The 21,897-nt window shown below is 39.0% G+C and overlaps 1 protein-coding gene across 3 annotated transcripts in view; it reads right to left on the minus strand.

Annotated features, from left to right (window-relative positions):
• The window catches only part of CEP85L (centrosomal protein 85L), a 159,344-nt gene that overhangs the window by 26,960 nt on the left and 110,487 nt on the right, over positions 1-21,897 (minus strand). For all 3 annotated transcript variants that reach the window (XM_074862364.1, XM_074862363.1, XM_074862365.1), the window contains one exon: positions 8,305-8,426. In XM_074862364.1, the coding sequence (XP_074718465.1) occupies positions 8,305-8,426 (122 nt within the window). The remainder of the gene's footprint in view (positions 1-8,304; positions 8,427-21,897) is intronic.

Raw genomic sequence — 21,897 nt, forward strand, 5'->3', positions numbered from 1 at the left:
AGAAGAGAAAAGGAGGCGATACCCTGCTCTAAAGTCATCAACTAACTGAAGGGACTCAGAGGGGAGAAAACCTTGCGTTTTTTGTTTTTGTTTTGTTTTGTTTTTTAAAAAAAGCCACAAAAGGCAGGAAAGAAAAACATCCTTTTGGGAGGGACATTTAGAAGTGTTCCTTATTTAAACTGATGTTTTTAAAAGATTTATAAACTTTAACTCTTCTATCCAATCAATTAATATAAACATGACACTAATAACATTGTTTTCATAAACACTTCTGGCACAAATCTTTCCAGCTGTCCCTCAAGGTGTAATATTGTCCCCGGGAATGGGGGGTGGTGGTGCAGAAGCAAACAGACAAAAAGAATTGAAACTCCTTTTGAACTAGCAGAAGATTGTACACAGAAGACCACTGCGGTTACTCACAGAAGAGTTCTGCACTGAAGACATTGTCTTGTATTTTTCTTCACACACAATGAATTTAAGGCTGTTTTTCTCAGAAGCAACCTGCTTGTTATATTTTCCTTATTATCATAATTATTTTTCTTCTAAAAATTTTACTGATACCCTGGACTATGCCTTTTCACCCCATTTTCTGAACATGCAGCCATAATTTATAAATATCCTGAGATCAAATCCTCCCTGTGCTGCTCCCAGGTACATTCTTTCTGAGGGCACACAGCTGAAGTGACAGGTTAGCCAACATAAATGACTCAAGTTGTAGTTATGTGCTCTACAGTCCCCTATAACCAGCTCTTTTGTCCTAGTTCCCAAATGTTAGTTATTTATACGCTAGCTAGATTATTTACAGAAAATCCTAATATTTTCAACAAAGTAATGACTTTGGCTTACTTCCAGGTCTTGTAAAATGTATACATCCTTTGTTCCCTTTGTTCTTGAGCATTCTTTATTTTTGTAAACAAAATTTCAAGGCTTCATTCGTGGTTTCACTACTGCAGATCAATGACACTTTGTAAGGAAGGAAAAGTTTAAAAACTCATGGCAGGTCATGCCATTCTTCCACCTTTCCCAGAATTACCAACTATTATCCCTACACAAACCACTGGCACTAGAGACTGACTGGCTACTGAAGATGTTGATTCTGTGTAATTATTTTTACAGCATTTAAGGAGAGTAGTTACCCTAATCTTACTTCCTGCCTGCCACAGATACTTCCATTCCCACACAGTAACCTCTGTGTTAAGTCCAACAATCTAAATCAAACTGAAGTATGTCAATCATCAGGAAGTTAAGAGCCCACACTCAAAGGACTGAAACCAATGAAGTGACATATGCCAGCATGGTTCTGACAGGTCTCTGCCAATGTCCTTTGCTGTAGAAGCAAGCAAAAGCCCTTGATCCTCAATGCCACTATGCTTGGGGAGAAAGTAAATTCTGAGCATCAGGTGTACAAGAAGGGCAGTTCACTAAATCCAGCTCAAATGTCTATCTTTCTGCTGCTAAGGGGATGGGAGACAAAAGTAAATTGCAGAATACTTTCAACCAACTACACACCTAAGGAAAAAACCACTCTTTTTTAAGCCCTTGCAAACAGCAAAACAGCACACCAGCTATGCTTTTCTCTTGTAATGACCATCAGTATGCCCTAACATCAGGTAACTGTTTCTAGCTCGCCTAAAGCCAGGTCTGTAAATAAGCAGCTCACTTTCAGTTGGTACATGCAGATGACAAGAAGAAAATGCACTAACACTGTGCTGCCCTGTCTGTTTGAGGAGAAGCTACCAGCATCTCTCCTGTGTCCTGGACATCAGCTCTCAGAACCTCACTGGATCGTGACCCCTGCCCACTCCCTCAATGCTCCCCTGGAACCCCTGGCTCTCATGGGGTTGCAAGGGAGAGAGCAGAGTGAGAGGTTACGGGGGTTGAAGGAGCTGTGGGGTAAAAAACAGGGACAGTCTTATGGTAATATGAACAATGCTAGCCCTGAGCAAGACTGTGGGGCCAGTCCCTGGAGCTAGGGCCCTGGGATGATGCTGAAGGTGATGGACTGAGTAGGGACAGCTGGTGACGAGGAGAGGCAAGAGCCCAGGCGGCACTGCTGCAGCTCCCCTTCCCTTCCACGCACACCGTGGGTACTTGTCCAGCCAAGCTGCCGCAGCTGAAAGAGGGACCTCTGCTGTGTCCCACCCCAGCATTGCTGTGCCATCAAGAGTTAGTGCTCTTCTGCACATCAGTGAAGGGAGAAAGGTAGGCCAAATACTGGCCTCAGTGATAAGAGCATCACCTCAGTAGGACATTTGTATTTAAAGGTCAGACTAAGAAAACACTTGAAGGTGGGCTAGGGAATTACCAAAAAAAAAAGGTTATCAGTTATGTGTCTGCTAAATTTGCAGTCTCTCTGCCCACGGACAGTAAGAGGCTGCTTCTGGTGGTGCATATTCCCTGTGCCACTATTCTCTGCAGATAGACATGGGGAAGACAACATGCTATGTCCCATGGAATGGCAGTCAACCTCCCCCCATCCTGGATGACTGTGACTCTAGTTACGAAGCTGGCTAGAATCCAGAGGAAAACTACTGGTGCTACTTGACACTAACTGGATCCATTTAAATGAGCAAAAAGAAAGTTACAGCCATAACAGTGAAATATCAACTGTGGGGAGGCAGATGTCAATTATGATTCATTTGTAGTTCTGTCCTTTAGCTCAAACAATACCCTTTGAAAGTTCAAGTCAGCACAAAGGACATGGATAGCAGAGAACAGCACTCAGCTCAACATGCACAAACCTGGACTGTCTTCAGAGACCAGTATTAATAGTAAATAAACCGCTTAACATATGAATTGCTGCTCCATATGTCTCACACACTAATATGACATAACTGACATTCACATCATTTTCTCATATTCACACAGGACAAGCGAACTGAGGACACATGCTTACACAGACATTCATATATGCATTCGTCTGGAAATAAACCACATTTTCTTCAACCTGGGACCAACTCATCTGTTCTCCATAAATCCATCTTACCCCTCATTTACTCTAACATGAAAGAGCCTTTAGAAACCCACATCTGCCAGAGGGGTACTTTCTCTCCTCAACTTTTAAGAGATTTAAATTAGCATAAATCTAAGTCCCACACTACAAGTCAAGATATAGGTCTTCAAACATTTCAGGAGTGCCACCACTACAGCTTGTCCTCCATAGGGCCCAGTAGATAGGTTACACAGGTCCTTTCTAGCCCTACATCCTCTCATTACTGCCAAGATTTAGTTTATTACGTAAAAACTAATGTTAACAAATCCCATTTCATCGATATTCCTAGTATTCACCTCTGAAAACGTGAACTTTTTAAAACTGCTGGAATAATTATTCTGTAACAAAATCTCCCTGAAAGTTTACCAGCCCAAGATATAAAAGCCTCAACCACAGGTTACCTGGGTGATTAGTGATATCAGAAAAAGGTAAATGCGTATTTTTCAAGCTATTATTGCAAGCAAAGGATATTTTACACAGCGAGACACTCTGAGGAGGTTCCCCACAGCCCTATTCCCTGCACAGGACTCCCAGTTATACACGCATGTGTTCAGACCCTGGGTGGCGTAAAGATTCAAAGTTTCCTCAAAAATAACATCAAAATATCACTCAAGTGAATATGCTAATGCTGCAGATCTTAACAGACCATCCCAAATTAAGAGAACTACAGCTTTATACTAGCAGCAACACAAGCACTATCAGAACACCTACAGTTTGATGTCAACTATTGAAGTCTGGACAATTTGACACAAGGCAAACAAAATCTAATCTCTTGTCCCAGTGCAAACATCTAAGCATAATTCAACTATGGATGGAAAACTAATGATTTAGCAACTATTTTAAGAATGTAAGTGTTATTATGCCCTGAGGAATGACAGCTATTCACTGAAAGTATACTTCTATATCCACCTTTCCTTCTTTCCTTTAAAAGCTGTTCAAATGCCCTTAAGCTGTCTGGAAAAGAACACTGCATTCACAGTGTTATTGTCAGCAGCTTACGTCATATGTTCAGATATTTGGCATTTATTCACATACCCCCTATATGCAGTCCCTCCCAAACAAACAGTGCCAGAACCACAGTAGAGACTTCTACAGTGGCTGGCCAGTCTCAAGAGACATTCGTAATTGTACCAAACACTAATTTCAGTGTTGTGAGTGTACTGAACAGAGGAGCAACACAAAGAATTGGTATGTAATGCTGTAATTTTCTAAACCAATACAAACACAGTTGGCTCCCTCTGGTGCTAAATATAATGTAGTGTTACATACTAAACCACCAGAGAAGTAAGACAATGATATAATCCAATTATTTTGTACAGTAGGTGACAGACATTCTAGTAATAAGTGTTACAGCAGCAGATTTCCTCTTACGGAAAAAATCCTTAAGTCCTTATTCACAGCCTGTACCAACAGCTCTTATGTGGAGAAAATAATGACACACACCTTTAGGAAGTGCCATTGTGATTCTGTGTGCACACAGACACACCAGGCTCCCTTCCCCATGCCACGTTTTCTCTTCCTAAAAGTATGGTCTTCATCTCATTTCTTAAGAGCAGACTTAAAAACCATTTTCAAGCTCTAAGTCATTAAATTGGCAGTGATTACTAGAGTAGTTTTAAAACCAAACCAAAACCACTTCTAAACCCACCCATTTACGCTGCAGTATACATTTATACTTAAAAATATGTATTTGTTGTGCCAAACAGACTACATAAATCAATTTTAATTAACCTATTACTAAATCTGCTGTTCAAGACAGTGTACAGAATAGAAATCAAACTACTTGTTCTATTCAGATGCAAGTGGTTTTTTTGGTTTTTAAAAATTCTATTCACAGCTTTGAATTTCCAGTGACACACCAAAGTATCCAAGTATGATGATTTACATTGCAAGAATTATTCCTTGAATCATTTTTAATAACTATTTGAAACTTGCTTGAAGCTATTCCAAACTGTTAGATTTCCGATGCAAAACAAGGAAGTTTAATAATCTAATCCAGAAGGGCTGGATTTTTGCTGCCTTTTTATCATTGTGAGGAAAGAAGGGAAGCAGGCAGCAGGTTTCTGTTTCCTTCTGCTCCTCCTCCCTTTTTTTAAACAAGATAAAGGTAGAACACCTTAAGGATGGTGCCCTGTACAGAGCCTCCATTTCCTATTTATCAACAGATTTAAGCACCACTATGCAGAACAAGGTGTGTGGTGCAAGTGATGTTAATCTCCTCCACCTCCTGGATTAGTGGGGCCCCAGTGCAATTCTCAACAGAAGAGGGTTTAATCTTAAAAAAACTGGGTAATGACCCTGTGGTTGAAAGGGAGGCTGGTGACAGGGCAAGAGAAGGGTGTTCCTGGCGTGCTGCTTTTCATCCAGCTGTTCCTTGTACCTGTCAGCAGCAAACAGCTGAGTCTGGAGCACCACATCAGCTGCTATCCCTCTCCTCCTATCCCACTCCTCTGGCTTCCAGACAGCAGGAGGTTAACTCATTTCTCACAAGCTTCTGTCCCCCCTGAATTAAACTAAATCTTGCTAGCATCCTCCAGTTACCAGTTTGTAAATTCAGCATGAGACATGACTTAAGGAGACTACACTTTTTAAAACTCTGAGAGCCACAGGTACGAAGGGCCTTCTCAGCAAAAACCTACTACCAAACCTCAGTCAACAAAAGAATTCCTCCTCCACTTCCTGAAAGCATAAATGCTGTAATTTAACTACCACCATCTTGAAACCTAATTAACCACACTTTAGCAAACTTTGTATTTTTATTTTAGGTCACTATTCCCAAATAAATTAAAATTCTGAAAAGAAGTTTAAAGTAAACTCAGGAAGACCAGGAGCTGGAAGACTTAGGTTTACTCTCAAAACATCACCTTGACTCAGTGCAAGGCCTTGTGTCCCCATGTGTTAAATATGGATAATATCAAATTTTTCCTTAGTGCCTTGAAGAAAGGTATTATTCACACTTAAGTCTTATTAATGCCCCATCTAATAAGAAATATAACACTATTGCTTTATAATGGAGCTCTATTTCTAGGATTTTGAACAGCAGCTATGTACCATTTTCTCCATGGGTGAAACCAAAACTATTTTTGTCATAGAAAACACCTCTTCCGAAAAAAGGAAAAAAACTCTGTTGTAAAATCTTTCTAAATATGCAACATCACTTTGTATTAGTTTTAAATACACAAACTATTTATCTTAAATAATTTTATTTCATTTTAAAATAATTTTAATGCAAATATTTTGTCCAAATGGAGGTTCAATATTGAAAAAAGAGCCTTTTCTTTGATGTATTATTACACTACATTATTATAATTTACAACATGCTTAACCGTAACACGAAGTGTCTACTTAAAGGAAATGACTGTAACATCACTAAATGGTCCTTGTTTCGTGTCAATAGCTTCCAGAGTGTATTTTGCCTTTTCAGCTGAAAAGAAATCATCTCAACCGACTTCTGGTCAGAAATCCAGCAAGAACTGTAGTCACTATGGTTAAGTCACATGAAAGTATAACTCGTACAAAAAAAAAGAACCAGCACACTGCCACTGGGTATCAAGAAACAGCTTTTCTTCCTCAACACGGACTGTATCAAGTAACATTAAGCAGGCAACTGTTACAAACTGTCACTTCAGAAACATCACCCTTGACTGTAAACACATTTCCAGTGTGAGAAGAATAACATGAACTGCCTTTTTACTTGCCATTGCGTACCAAGCCTTCATGCAGAGTGCAGAGGATGCTGTGCTCAGGCAGAGGAGAGGTACCAAAGTACCCCCAGCTGTCATGGGCAATGTACTTAGAAATGCTGCTGACAGCTTGGGCCCTGACAGGCAGGCTGCAGGTTATACAGCATTACAGCAAGCCTGAAAAAAACCACTGTAATTTAGACAGCCTTTAAGCAACTGGTCAAAAGGCTCTGACAGAGGAGATCTAAGCAACAATTAAGGATGTTTCCATTGTAACTGCTTCTCCCTTGGAAGATCACCACCTCTGCAGGAGAGCTGGCAGAGCAGGATGGTGTGCCTGTGCCTCAGCACCTGCACTTCATAACTTCGTCTACCATCTTTGGCTGCAGAGGCATGTAAACACACACTAACATGCCACATGAAACTGGGGAAGCTGATGCCACCCTTCATCATTACAATGCCAGCAGAGGTACTGGCCAGATTGCTAGGGGACAGAAACACCTTAAACTACAGCAACTCCTTGCTCTATTGCAATAGAGGAAGGAACAGATCTTGCACAAGCATAATTCTCCTGGTCCCAAAGTAAATTACGCCCAAGTTGTCTATCTCCACCCATTAAAAGAGAGGAACTGTTAGATGAAATACAAAAACATTTATAATGGATGCCTGACATTCCTGTGATCAACACACACCTGCTTCACACAGTTCTCCTCAGGCTGTGGAGCAACCTATCACTAAGAGGGCACAACTATTTCAAGATCAGAACAACCGCTCCTCTTTCAGCCACAAGCCAAGAGTTTATTATTAAAACACAGACTAAGTCAAATGATAATTATGTCAAATATAAAAATGCCCTTCTTAAATGTCCTACATCCAAACTGCAGCTCCTGATGACATCTGCTAATTTAGTGTAAGCTTCATTAAGCTGAAGCCCTTTATTAAAAGCACATTTTCCTCATTAAGGCTTCATATTATCCAAACATCAAGAACTCCAGAAATTACCTCAGACAGATTAGAAACATAACAGCAGTGAGCTGCTGCCAATGTCCATTTCAGATTGATAGCAATTTTAATAAGAAGTGATGTATTTACTGACATATAGATCCTGGATTTAATATTTTATCATCAGAATAATTTCTGTGAGCATTTGAATAGGATTTTACCACTGAATGTTACTGCAAAGGCCAATTTCTCAAAGCTTTATCAACTGGCTTCAAATACATTTCACTTCTGTACTTGTCATGGAAACAAAAATCAGTGCAATACAGTTTACCAATTTTCATCTTGCAAGTCACTTCTAAAGACCTGTACAAGCAGATACAAACCCCCAGACTAGTAAGAAGCTAAGATGGGGAAGCTTACAGCAGAACTGGTTGTTGGTCTCGCTTTCCCTTTCACATTGCAGGGGCATTAAACTCGTAAGTAAATTTCCAACTCTGTAAAAGACTTTCAGCCAGCAGCCAGTCTTCTCTCCTATTAAGGATTATCTCCCACATATTTGTGTATAAATATTTGCTGGACTGGAACCTAACAACTTTACTGAGTAAGCAGCTCTCCTGAAAGTCAGTTTCTACATCATAGCTTTTACATCATCTGATCTAATCAATGCAGCAGGAGCAGGTTACTCACCGATCGATCACAATCTCTTTCTGTCTTAGCAGCCCCTCTTTAATTTTCATTAGAGATTCCCAGTTGCTGAAGTCCTGATAGCTGGTAGCTGGATAACTTTGACGAGATGTTCCAGTTGGAACCTGCATAAAACAATGTAGAGTTAGCTTCCAAAACAGTAAATAATATAACAGATATTAGGGCATTTACAAAGCAGTTTGTTGTTTCAGAAATCTAACAGTTGTTTTTCAGTTTAATTCAGATTTGCTTTATATAAAACAACTGGATTTATAAACAAGTTTCTTGAAATAAACTTCAGCCCAGTGTCACTGCTTTAAAACTTATTTTATCATTTCTCTACTAAAGAATTCATAGCTCCAAAAGCAGTTTGAGATGAAAAGCTCATTTAGAATTTAAATACATAATTGAGACAACACCACAAAATGTTCATATCCTGCTGCAATTCTTGTAGCACTACAAATGACATAGCTTGATAGCTTTAGACCTTTAGACGGTGCTCCTTGTCAGTATTATATCTTTACTGAAAAGGCCATATTAACTGGATAAACAGTGCTTTTTGAGGAGAAGTAAAATGTGAAATAATATTAAAATCAAATTTTCTCTTGAAACGGTTCACTGATTTATGACTATGGTTAATATTTCTTATCCTGTATCTTACTTTATTCTATATCTTATCATGCTCATTCATGATTACATCTCACATGTAATAAAAAACACAGAAAACATTTAAAAATTCTCTCAATTGTTGGCACCTAAAAGAAGGGCCTCATACAACTGCTTACTGAAGCATATTCTACGTTTGAAAGTTTTGTGGGAATAAAATTTGTCACATCTGCAATTTCTATTAAGTCAGTCCATTAAACCTATGCTCATTAAGTTAAAGATTTCATTGCACTCTACTGGGAGGGAAGAAATGGCAAAGCTAAGTGCTGCTTGGATTAAGATCTACCATCCATTTGTTAACATTTGCGATCAATTTAACAGTTGTCTTGCTTCATTTTTCATGCACAATGATCAATATTAGCATTAAAAAATACTAAATTGATGATATCACCTTGGCTTTTTTTTTTGTTTGGGCAGCAGTTTAATAAAACTTAGAAAAGATATCAAGTCATGACTCTTTCCTGTAAGTAATACGTGTGCAGAGTCTTTAAGGATCAATGAATCTAAAATTAATTTTGCCTGGGTCGCTCAATCCAGACCAGATAACTTCAAAGTCATCTTTGGTGCTTACAGAATACTTTAGGATTGTCACATATTGTTCTGCATTACAGTTATCCACATGACTGGCTGAATTAACAGGCACCAGCACAAAACTATTTCAGTGAAAGTCTCTCTTAGTCACACATGCCATGTCATGCAGTATAAAGTGACAACATCAGGAACTATCACTGTACTTTGTGTCATGAAATTTTTTCCTTTGCTTCTCCCACTATAGTGCTGAAGAATGCTTTTCTATATCCACCTCAATACCATTATGTTACAGGTAAAAAAAAGAGAAAGAAGCGGTCCTTAATGCAGCTGGGATTAGGTCCTTACTTTTCAGAGCCAGAAATGCCATCTCTACCCAAAAGAAACAACCCACAAGGGTTTGACATGATAAACAGGAAATATATGGCTTTATAAAGCCAAATCAACCCATTTATTGAGCAAGGTGAATTTTGTCTTTAAGACTGAACTATAAAAATGAAGAGATTGAAAACAACTATTTAAATATGAACCCATCTTATCTGAAAACATTTTGGAAGCCACCAGTGGTGAAAGATAGCAAAATTCTTCAAAGCAAGTTCCTTACTTCAATCTAGCACCTTTGTAAACTTAATAGTTTGCACTTAAATTAGAAAGAAACCCTTCAACTTTGGTACAATAAGTGATTACACAAGACGTCAATTAAATATTAAGGCTGCTGAAAAGCAAGGCAATAAACTTTGCAAAGTTAAGAACAGAGTAATATTTTGTCAATTAGATGCTAATGATAGCATATTTTTTTTAAAAAAAAAATCTAATACATAAGGCCTCTTCAGCTGAGTGACCGAAATGCTTTTGGCTTTGGAATATATCTAATCTTATGGAGTGTATATATATACATAAAAACAAATAAAATATTTTGTATCATAACTGTGTGCTTCAATGCTTCAATTTGGCACTCTGAACAGATAAAAATAACAAAAAAATATTTTTGTTTCTGATATCATGTTTCAGCCAATTTAAAAAAAAAAAAAAAAAGAATATGCTAAAAATACTTCTTAGCCCTTCCCAGAATAACAAGACACTTCACTCATTTATGAGCACATGGTGTTGACTACTCCAAACAGCTTTCTAAGTGCTTTGAATGGTGTGGTAACACACAGGTGGTCCACTTAGATTCGAGTATTTTGTCTCCTAAGAACATCAAACCAAATAGTGAGAGCAAGATACGCTTTTAGGACTCATATACAGAAAGCCATCCACAACTCCAAGTCCTCAACTTGAATTCTCCCCAACTACAAAATAAAATATCAGCTTGAAACACACAACATTCTTTTCCATCTGCCCTAGAAAATACAACTATTTTTGTTGCCTGGCACCTCTTCCGAGAGTATCAGCTTTGGACTGAGAACATCTGTTCAGTTAAAACAGTATCCTTCGCACAGTGGCATCCAAAGGTCCTGAATAGCTTGTTTTTTGACAAGGGCTTGGCCTTGACTTTCATGACCTGGCAAGCCTTCAAGACACTGCTGAGGCACAGCTAGCTTCTGGGAAAAAAAAAATAAAATCTTTGCTGTACTAGCCTATATGCAAATATTTATTGCTGGAACACACATTGCTGACTGATTTCATCATGTTTCTTAACAGTGGGAAAATAATTTTCCGCTGGACTAGTGGGTAACAACATTTGGATAACTTAGGCCAATAATGGTTGGGTTTTTTAATTGTGATAATTAAAATTATCTTCTCCAAACATGGTCACAGTTTCTGCCTCAAGCAGTTCAGTGTCTCAGCACAGAGTAGCACAGCATTCTATGTAACATGCTGTATTGCAAAATAAAGGTGAAGTCCAAAAATGTCAAAATGATAGCTAATCTTAAAAAAAGCAATGGATTTTAAAGGGCTTTTTTTTCTGGAAGTTGCAGTTTAAATAATTTAGCACTGTCTATACTACAACTGTAAAGTTTTCACAGCCCATTACTAACAGCATAACTTTTGGCACTCTGCTAGCCAAGTGAATGATCCCTTCTGGCCAACTGCTTGCACTGCCTGCGCTATCATAAACCCCCCTCTGTAGATATCACTCTTCTCTAGCTGCATTTTGCAGGCATTCATTATGCAGGAGAAAGAGAATTCCTTGCATCCACAGCTAATCCGAGGCAAAGAATCAGCGCAACCAATGTCAGCAGGAGCACAAACAGTTCCTTTTGTTCGACTGACAGTGGAGGAAACAAATACGACTGTCCCCACGGGCTGTGCCTCAGCGACACGCACTTGCCCTGCCACCTCTCTGAGCAATGGGGAAGAAAGAAGAGGTGGATGTCGCAGCAGCAACCCCAAATGCACTATTATCATAGAGACGACTCTTGCTCTTTGCTCCCCCGTGATGGGAAAAGGATTAGATCTGTAAAGGCAGAGCAATGGTCACTGATGAGCTCTGCAACGGCTCCCCACCCTGGGTAAGGAAAGGAGGATTTACCCATCCCTTTCTCTGCACCCAGATTTCTTCCTAACATCAGGCTGAGTGTTTCAGCTCACAACGACTCCCTTAATTCAGACAATCTCGGAGGATCATCCATCTTCTTGCCAGCAAAACACAAGGCTGGTGGCTCTCACGAAGGAAAAGAGAGAAAAGGCTGCAACCATGGAATCAGACCCTAATTTTATATCACTTCAAAAGCAAGGCAAGGAATCATTTCTATAGAAAGAGGCTGTGCCTTGCTGAAATGTACTAGAAAGAACATCCACAAAAGCAGCACTGCTCCCAGATAGGTAAAAACAAGGCTATGGACTAATTCAAGAAATCCTGGCTTGTGGTGTCTGTATTTCACTACCACCCACTTACCGCTCCACTCTTCTCCATCTTTGCCATTTAGGGAAGACAGTGTTTCTGCTCAGCAGGATATAATCACTACAATTCTTGGCAGCAACACCTAGGCTGTATCACATTTTGCTGTACTTTCACAGATCTCCAGCAGTCATGGGGAAGAGAACACCTAATTATGCCCTTGCACCCTTATTCCAGCCATGGTACACATGGTGTTCTTTGGGGAATTTTTAATGAGGAGGAGGACATAACTAAAGTCAAAATTGAAACATCATCAAATTGTGAGGTACTGAGAAATACATATGTATCGTAGAGAGGTTAGCATTACCAACAGCAAGTGGTGAAACCCAGCATGGAAAAAAAAGGTAACAAAAAAATCAATACAGCTTGGAAAAAATTCCCAAACACATACTTTATACAGACATGCAACCTGCAAAGTAATTAATATAAGAGGGACCACAACTAACAGGGAGAATAAACTTGACAGAAGTTCACAATTTAACCTGCCTGAAAACCAGCTTAATGCAAGTGTGGATTGCTTATATATGACATGTCAAGTCATAAAGAAGGGGGTGAGGGAAGGAATAAGACAGTGACTTTAAATAGCTCTGGCATAAACCCAGCTGGAAGAACATGTTTGGTTCTGGGCACCATACTACCAGAAAGTCACTGAAACAGTAGAACATGTTCAGAGAAGAGTAACTCTGATGATTAAAAATCTTAGAGAGAGTGATTTATGAGTAAAGAGCTAAATACCACAAAGGCTGAAGAGACATGAAATCAGACACCAAATACTTTGTCTCCTAGGCTGAGAGTCCATACAAACCAAGGCTGATGGAACGAAAACTGAGATATGATAATTTGGTATAAGAGTATCAGGAGAAAAAAAACCCAAAACTACAAAACCAACAACCAAAACCAAACCCAAACAAACTAAAAAGAAGGAAAAAAGTAGCAAAAGCATCTCACAAAGAATTGAAAGATTCAGATTTTAAGATTGACACTGAAAAAAGTTTAGGAACTAAAGGGCAAGCCAGTCCTTGACACATCAGGACTTCTCGGTGTTAGGGTTAAATTATGCTGGGATCAAGTACGTGTGACTAAGAACAGAAGTGACTATCCTATGCCAAGAGGAGAATCACACTTAGGCTCCAACCTCAGAGACTGAAAAACAAGATCAGAACTCATTTAAGAAAAGGCTCACCTTAAAAATATATAGCCACAGTTGAACTACATGGATGGTACACAAAGGATTTCTCCAGAATAGGCAGCCAGCGTCACAGATGCACTAATTGTTATCCCAGGTTGCGGTAGTCTAAATTAGTGCTCGTAATTAGGAGTCTCAAAATTGGCCAAACAATACAACAAAAAAAGGACAATTCCCACCCCACATCCCCACCATTCTCCATTTTCATGTGGTTTTTTTGCCATTGTAGGATCAGACCCATTCAGTTTGGCGTTGCAGTATCATACAGGGCTTTACAAAGGAAGCAGATGAAGTCCTTTGCAAGTGCACTAACCTGCTCCTTCTCTTTGCAGCAAGTATTTAAAATTGCAACGAGTTGTTCTGTTCTGCAAGGGGGGGTGCCACCATGACTCTCCTCGGTTAGATGGAGCTGTGTTACTGCATCTGTTGTATGACTTTTTAAAGCTTTTCCAATAAAAAATTAAAATGCTAATGCTGACTATCTACAGACAACATCACTATCATTGTCTTTTAGAAAGTGGAAAGCTTTCAAAAAGGGAAAGAATAAACAGTAACAGCATTAAAATACCTCCTAAAAGCAGCACTCCCTCTAACCATTACACTTCTTACAAGACTGTCGAAGCCCCCTTCACAAATGAAATCCCCATTGCATACAAGGCATTACATGCTTTATTAGAGACCTCACGGACTTGACCAAAATAAGCCAGGGAGGAATTTGACTGTCCTACAAGTTACTGTTATTTGTACATTTACTTCTTCCCCAGCATTGTTTATACTGCAGCTGAGGCTTCTGAACTTTATCAAGGTCAGGTCTGAGAACCACAAGCAAGAGAGGAAGACATGATCCCTTACCACAGTAGCTTACAAATTAATTAAGAGCAAGGCACAGCAAGTACACGGTTGCTGGGATACTAAGAGAGATGGGAGAAAACAAATGCTAAGGTCAGGTGTGCTATTCACCATGAAAGAAAAAAATAAAAAAAAGCAGAGATTTGCTACTGATGGCAGTGTTACAGGGTTTTGATAGCAACTGGGTGGTCACTTAAACCTGGCATAAATTTGCACTGCCATCAAAGGGAAGGGGGAGCTGTTCTCTTGCTCCTTCTCACCACTTCAAACATTCATACCTTTCAGCTCTCTCCTGACAGCCCTAGTCCTATGCTCTCTCTCCATCCCATACACATGAAGGTTTTTTGTATCTGGGTCAGGCTCCTATCAGATTCACTGTACAAGGCCATGTGAAACCTAGCGCTGGTACACACTGTTAAGTGGAAAAGCAGCATTCGAGGCAACACATTTTGCAGTGGCACAGCTTTGTGCTGGATTAGTATGAACACACAACCACAAGTTGAATTATCTTAACTCCAGACAGTGCCAAACCCTCCAAAAGTACCAGTTTGTGGATTGAGTATTTTCTAAGCTTCTGAAAAAAATACAACTATGCAGTTGCTGTGACACTGTCAAGTTACTGGCCAAGACCTGGGGTTCATATATGCAATCAGTTCAAGAAAAGGAACCTCCACATGAAGGTGGCATAGGAGGATAAAAACAAAAGCCTCCTGCACTTTCTTATCTTTTGAAATAGTCCTGCCTGTGCTAGTTATCTGAATTATGAGAGCACACACAGGACCAGCAGCACAGTCCAAGTCTACAGTCAGAGACTGTATGTGTAAAAGATCTGTATGTGCTCACAATCTGCACCCAGCAGGGCTTCCTGAATAAAACAGGAATATAACAGGGGATTAGTAAGGGAAGTGAACTGGAATGCTGGCCACTGCTTAACTGGCAAGGTTTCCTTTCCTCTAGCATCCTTGATGGTATTGTGCAAAAGCCTCAAAACAACAAACTAAGAAGTCAATATATTAACTCTGAAAAGCCTCTGCAAGATCCCTGGAGATGCATGTTATTACTGTACGAGTCAAGGACAGTCTCATTCCAAGAGGCTGCAGCCACTCAGCAGTCTGCTGTGACTTTCTCATCTCTGCCACCTCAAGCTACTATGTTCTTAAAGGGTGAAACTGGCACTCCCAGAGCTGCACGCTAGATTATACACCCTCTTCTGCTTATCTTCCTATGAACAATTACACTTCTCTTGCTTTTATGTGTTATGATACTCCTTTATACTCCATGTAACACCAATATTATTTTTGTCAGAAATCCTTTCCATTTATATTCTGGCAAATGTTATGAACACAAAACACTTCTACATGCCACTTAATATGACGTTAAAAGCAACAGTGCCTGGAATTTTCCACTGATAACAATTGGGTCTTTCCTAAGTATAGAAGCACTTGTTTTATTAAGTGTTCATTTTATCTTCCCATTACATTTAAATTCAAATGTTCTTTACTAAAAAAAAAAATCTGGAGATGAAAGGGAGCTTCCACAAGGAAGACAAATTTAACTTTTTTTTTTTTTTAAAAAGATTTTAGTGAAACCTTCAGTTAAACTGATTTTTTTTGTTTCCTGTTCTGGCCTCAAAAGCACCATGACCAAAATGTGACTGCAGTTATCCAAAGGCCACAGAAAGACCATTGTTTTAAGCGTTGCACAAGTGTTCTACATACATTATTCACTACAAAATATTATGAAATATACAAGACAGAAATAGATTAGAAAAAAGGAATAGTTGGGAAGACACAAATCAATGATGAATGGAAGCACCCCTAAAAGTAAAATACCTCAGCCACTTGCATTCAGGCATCCTCAATCAAATTCTGATTGTTTATAAAAACCTTTATGTTAAATGTATCTTGCCAATATCCACAAATACCAGTTTACTAAGGGTCAGTGTTGACTGCTCATTCATTACTTAATAGTCCTGCTCACGGCCAAAAAATAGTGGAAGGAAAAAGTCACCTAGAAAGCAAGCAAAAAGGAGTCTATTTTTTGCCAGCCTGCAGGAACTCTGCAAGGATGAGCAGAACTGGCCATCAGTCTTGCACAGAAACTGACAGGAACTCTTGTGTAACAAGAGGATAATGAAAAGAGAGTGCAACTTGGGTGAGTATTAGAAAGGGGGGAAAAAAAGAGTACTTGCTGTGCACTAACTGGAAAAGAAAATTTAAAAGAACTTAATAAACAGAGCATCAGGTTCTCTTAACAAAACATGCAAACATATTGCAAGGGAGTTAAGTCACTCTGAATTTCATGTGAAGCAGTATACATTTGGAGAAAACTGATGCTCTGCAATTTCTTTATCAAGGGTCCTGATTTTTCAAATGGCTAGTCTTTAGATTCTGTGAAGGGTCTTTGTCCCTAAACTAGAAAACTGAGTCTCTCTTCTTCTGCATTCTGTTTGTTTGAGCTTTTCATGACTTTAAAAGAAACATGAGCCATGAGTGTAATATTCACCACATTTAACTGAAGTTAAAAAGAAACAAAACACTCCCACAAAAATAAAGCAGAAGTGTTCTAAATATTTATATGACAACAAACCTAAGTATTCACACAAACTCACAAAAGCTCACTTTATTTAAAAATGGCAATCCAGAATTGGCCTCTGTGTACTTGCAGAAAGAATGGAGTCTAGCCAAATTACTGGCACCTGCTATAACTGATAGTACATGGCGAAATAATCCTTAGGTAATATACTGTTTTCCACTCCCTTTTAGGCTGATAAACCAAAATAGTAAACAGAAACAAAGAAACACACACCCCAATCCCCCCCATCTTTGTTCTTCTCCAGCTCTTATTACCATGAACACAGATTAAAAAAAGACAAGTTAAAAACCCAAGGATATTCTATAACCAGCAGCAAGCGGAGAATTTATTAAATCCACCTTACTGGGGATTTGAAGACAAAAACAAGTTCTCAACAAAACCAGTCTCATGCAGAGTTAATAACGTCTATGGATGTCAGAGCTCTGCACAACATGAGTACAGTACTCACATTTGCTGGTGACTACCTTGAAAAACTTCAGCAGAGGGAAAAATCAGAGGCATACTCATGTTTTCTGCCCCCACTGCAGGAATTCTCCCTTGGAGGAACTAGGTGTGTTTCGGCCAGCAAACCAATCAGGACAGCACAGGGACCTACTGTGAAAAAATTTCCATTGCTTTGGGCAGGGATTCTACCACCATCCCCTGTACAGCATCAAATACATCACATATCACCATGTAAACAACAATTATTCAGTCACTTGCTCCAGCATTTTGGAAAAAAAAGAAAAAATTTTAAACTCACATGGAAACACCATATGCCTGCGTGACTTTCTCAATTTCAGAGGAAGTACTGAGGCTTTGTATTTCTTACAAATCAGGTCCTGGAATCTCAAAAGTCAGACATTTGAAAATCCTGGCCTGAAACTTCTGTGTCACTGACAAACTGAAGAAATGCAGCTGGTTTAACACTGGACTGTGTGAAACTAGGAACCACACAAGCATGGAAGGTAGTCACACAATTTGTGTGTGGAGTAAGTGACAGATATTTAAACTGTTTGGCTTCAATCCAGATTATGAACCTTTCCCACTTGAGTTTATGAGGGGTACTTGAAACGTACTTGTCTCTAACAAAAGTAGCAGTATGATGTAAGGCTGCATTTGAACATGCGTGTCAGTGTGTGAAGATGTTTTCCTTCCTTAGAAGATAAACTGGGGGGGGAGCCCTAGCACCTTCTTGATATGAGCAGAAAGAGTAGAAAGAGTTCACACTAAAAAATAAGTATCACTTCCATCAACAGCAATTAGTACTTGTCACTTGTAGGTCTCCAAGTATCTTAAAAAGAAACTAGCCTTAGAATTCTCATTCTACAGAAAGGAAACTGAGACAAGAGCAAGGACAATTTGTCCAGGAACACCAAAGAACACCAACACACAGCAGATTCTCTAGTGTGGAAAGAACTTTGTAAGCAAAATACTGGTTTTAACATACAAATGAGACTGTCCCTGCCTAAAGAAAAAAAAAAAAAAAAAAACACCATGTTGAAGGAAGGTTTTGATACAATTAAAAACAAGGTCTTATCCATCCGGAACATCCTTGGAGCTGAAATGGGAGATGAAGCTGCATGTTCTGTTCGATCTGAACTGTGTTTTTCATCATGCTAGAAAATGTCACACACAGAGGCAGGTCTCCCGATGCTCCAGCTGGAGACTCCCTTCTGTGTCCAGTACTCAGAGAATGAGAGGGGAAAATGATTCCCCGTGTAGTGATAAGCCACACTACTTGAAGTGTGGCATCTGCAGCAAACCCTTCCTAGTATACCGTCTAATAGTGCATCAGTAATACCAAACACTTGGAAAAAAACTAAACGCTGGTTCAACAACAACTAGTTCAAAACTGTATGTACACCTCTTTACCTAGTTTCTCTTTCTTACAGTCTTTGAAAAAAATCAAAAGGAACATGCATGAATCTGGTAACATGGTTGAGATTCAAAATTGTAATTTTCCAAATTCCAGTCCACTGCTACTTCTATTAAGCTACACTCTATCTACTATCAAATTCAAAAGCCTTGCTAATTCTCAAGTCACCTTTCTTCACTGTCATTAATAAGGTATTTTAGATGAATGGAAATCTGCAAAATCCTCCATAGGTGGAAAGAAGCACCAGGAAGCTCAGGTCTGTAGGGAATTTAGCAGATCGTCCATAATTTTGCCTTTGCAGTCCTACACACTGAAAGAGTCACACTGAATATTCAAGCAGGTGTATTTTTCAGCTACATAACCCTATAAGCATATTTGAAGACCCTTTTTACTCTGAAATCTCCCCTTTTTTCCTTCCCTTTCCTCTCATCAAGTATACTCTGTTCACAGTGGTAGTTAATACATTAAACTAATCAAGTAAAACAGTATGCTCTTAATCTGTACACTTCTTAATCTACACAGGAGTTACTGCAGTCTGAAGAGTTTTAATGTAAATGCTGCAGTTTATTGCAAGAAAAAACCCAAACTATAAATATACATTTAGTCTATTCTTCTAAAACTAGTGCTAGAGTAATCCAATTCGTGTTATATGAATTAGGCAACTGTATTTTAACACAAAAGGAGGCTCATCTAGAAGGTGGAAAAGTTAATGTTTCAGAATGAACTGCCTTTGTTTTCATTTTCTAATTCACAGGGATGTCAATACTATTTTTATACCAAATACTCAGATAACCAACTGATGCAAAGGATTGTATTTGAAAACTACAGGACCAATTCATTTTCAATAGAGGTCACAAAAAGAGTAAAGCAAATCATTTCTTTGTAAGAATAAAGTAATAAAAAGAGGAAGAAAAGCTCTCCTCCACATCACCTTGGTGGCAAGGCAGCTACAGCCAAAAGGACCTGTGAGACTATATATGACAAAGTTTCCATGCTCCAGTGAGTGACAACAGAACTTCCATGAGGAAGCAGCTGCCTGTAAAAAAATACCTAGTCAGAAAATATTTGCAAGACCAGAAAATCTGTTCTTGCTACTCAAAGATGGTCTGAAACACAGGAGTAGAGCAACATTTTTATTTTGGCACATTCTACAGCAGAATAAAGAAAAATAAGTTTTGTATCTCAAATTCTCAAGTAATACTTTTGGGGTCTTAATTTTCTGGGGTGCTAGGAGCAAAACAAATTTTATTTTTAAAATAAAGCATTTTTTTCCTGCATATGTAATTGTGAAATAGCACTTCATTTCTGAAGAAGAAAAAGACATTCTGCTATTGATTTTTGATGAAGTAAAAAAAATACCTTAGTGTTTTAGCTCCGAATTGCATGAAGCAAAGAAAGGAAGTGCTAGATAGCTGACATTCACCATTGGAATCATGTTAGTCTTATTTATAGCCACTCCATAGAAAAAAAAAAGGGGGGGGGGGAGGGGCAGGGAAGGCAGGGCAATGGGCAGAAGAAATAACTGAAGAAAAGAAAGATGTCATTCTGTAACACCAAGAGAAAGAAAGGTGTTTCTGGTTCACATTTCCAATATGCACATCTCAAAGTAGGACCAACTAAAAATTAGCCTGAAAACCCTTTAAACATCTGATCTATGTGATCTCCATGTTGATCTGCATGAAGATCCGAGTCAGGCAAGATGTAGACCAGTGGCCTCAACAAGCTCCCCGTCCACACTACACGAAGGTGGTCACTGCAATACTCGAGTAAATCCTTCATCTTCTAAATGCTGCTAATGCGTTCATCATTTGGGCAATGTTTGTGCATTTCTGTTAGGACAACCTTCAGCTGAAGATAGGTAGCAGCTAAATCTAACCCCCAATCATTTCTCCTCCATTCTGCAGTTACTGTTTAAGTGGAGATAATCCAGCACCACCACTTGGCAACTGGAACATGGTCTTCCAACTTTATCTCTCTTTCATATGTCTTTGTCCCGCCATTCATCCATCACTCATAACATGTCAAATAACACAACTAATCTCTGTGCTTCCTAGAACAGTTTATCTCAAAGACACTCAACACAGTTTCTTAGGTATAAGGATCTCAGCGCACCACCTAAAGCACACTGTTCCACTTAACCAATTAAGGACACCAGTAAACACCAAAATACTGTTCTCCCAGGCATTTCATAGAAATAAAAAAAACCTTCCACTGTAATGAAGATCACTGAACTTCATATTCTCTATCATGTGCTATTTTGAAGACACTTTTGCACCACTGCAATTAACTGCTACTGTTCAATTATTTGACCTTCATTGATCTAGTAAAAAAGCACTTCATTGATATGAAAGCAACCAGGTATTTGAAAGAGCACGGCTTTTTGTGCTGTCAATATTTTGTTGTAAAATAGAAAAGCTACATGGGTCAAGTCTGCTGTGTTGCCTCCAAATGAAATAAGTGCTCCCTATGGGGGTATAGGAAGAGGAAGGACACTGGATTTTTCAGAGCAAGAGCCAGGCAAAATTTCTTGTGCCCCGTACTTCTCTCCTAAGACAATAAACAGGCGTTACACACTTCTGAGCCCTGTGATCTGCTTTAATGGTTAAAAGTTCATGCCAGTAACAGAAGCTGAAATGAAAACATTCAAGCTGACCTTTCTGAAAATGTCTTTGGTTAGTAACAAATCAGATGATTAGTCCTGCCAGAGCCTTCAGCATTCCCAAAACGAGAAATATTTCAGCACAAGTTGTATAGTTTTCTATTAATTTATTTTGTACAGTTTTTTTAATCACTTTGCAATGGTACACTTCACAAGCTGCAGCTTCAAAGAGCGAGTTCACCTTGTTTATAATGAAGAACAAAATGTGAAGATCAAACTAATTTAATGACTGTCCAATGCTTAGGAAAAGTAAATACTCCTTGTCCCAGAGGAGAATAACATGATGCAAAGCCTAGATTTCTCAGCAGAGCTGTTTCCTATAATGCTAACAGAGACTGTAAGTCTCACTATGCAAGCTGGAAAATCTGCAGCCTCAGAAAAGCAACTCTGTCCACATACATCCAAAAAAC

This window comes from Strix uralensis, chromosome 3 (genome assembly GCF_047716275.1).
Source record: "Strix uralensis isolate ZFMK-TIS-50842 chromosome 3, bStrUra1, whole genome shotgun sequence".
Classification (NCBI taxonomy): domain Eukaryota; kingdom Metazoa; phylum Chordata; class Aves; order Strigiformes; family Strigidae; genus Strix; species Strix uralensis.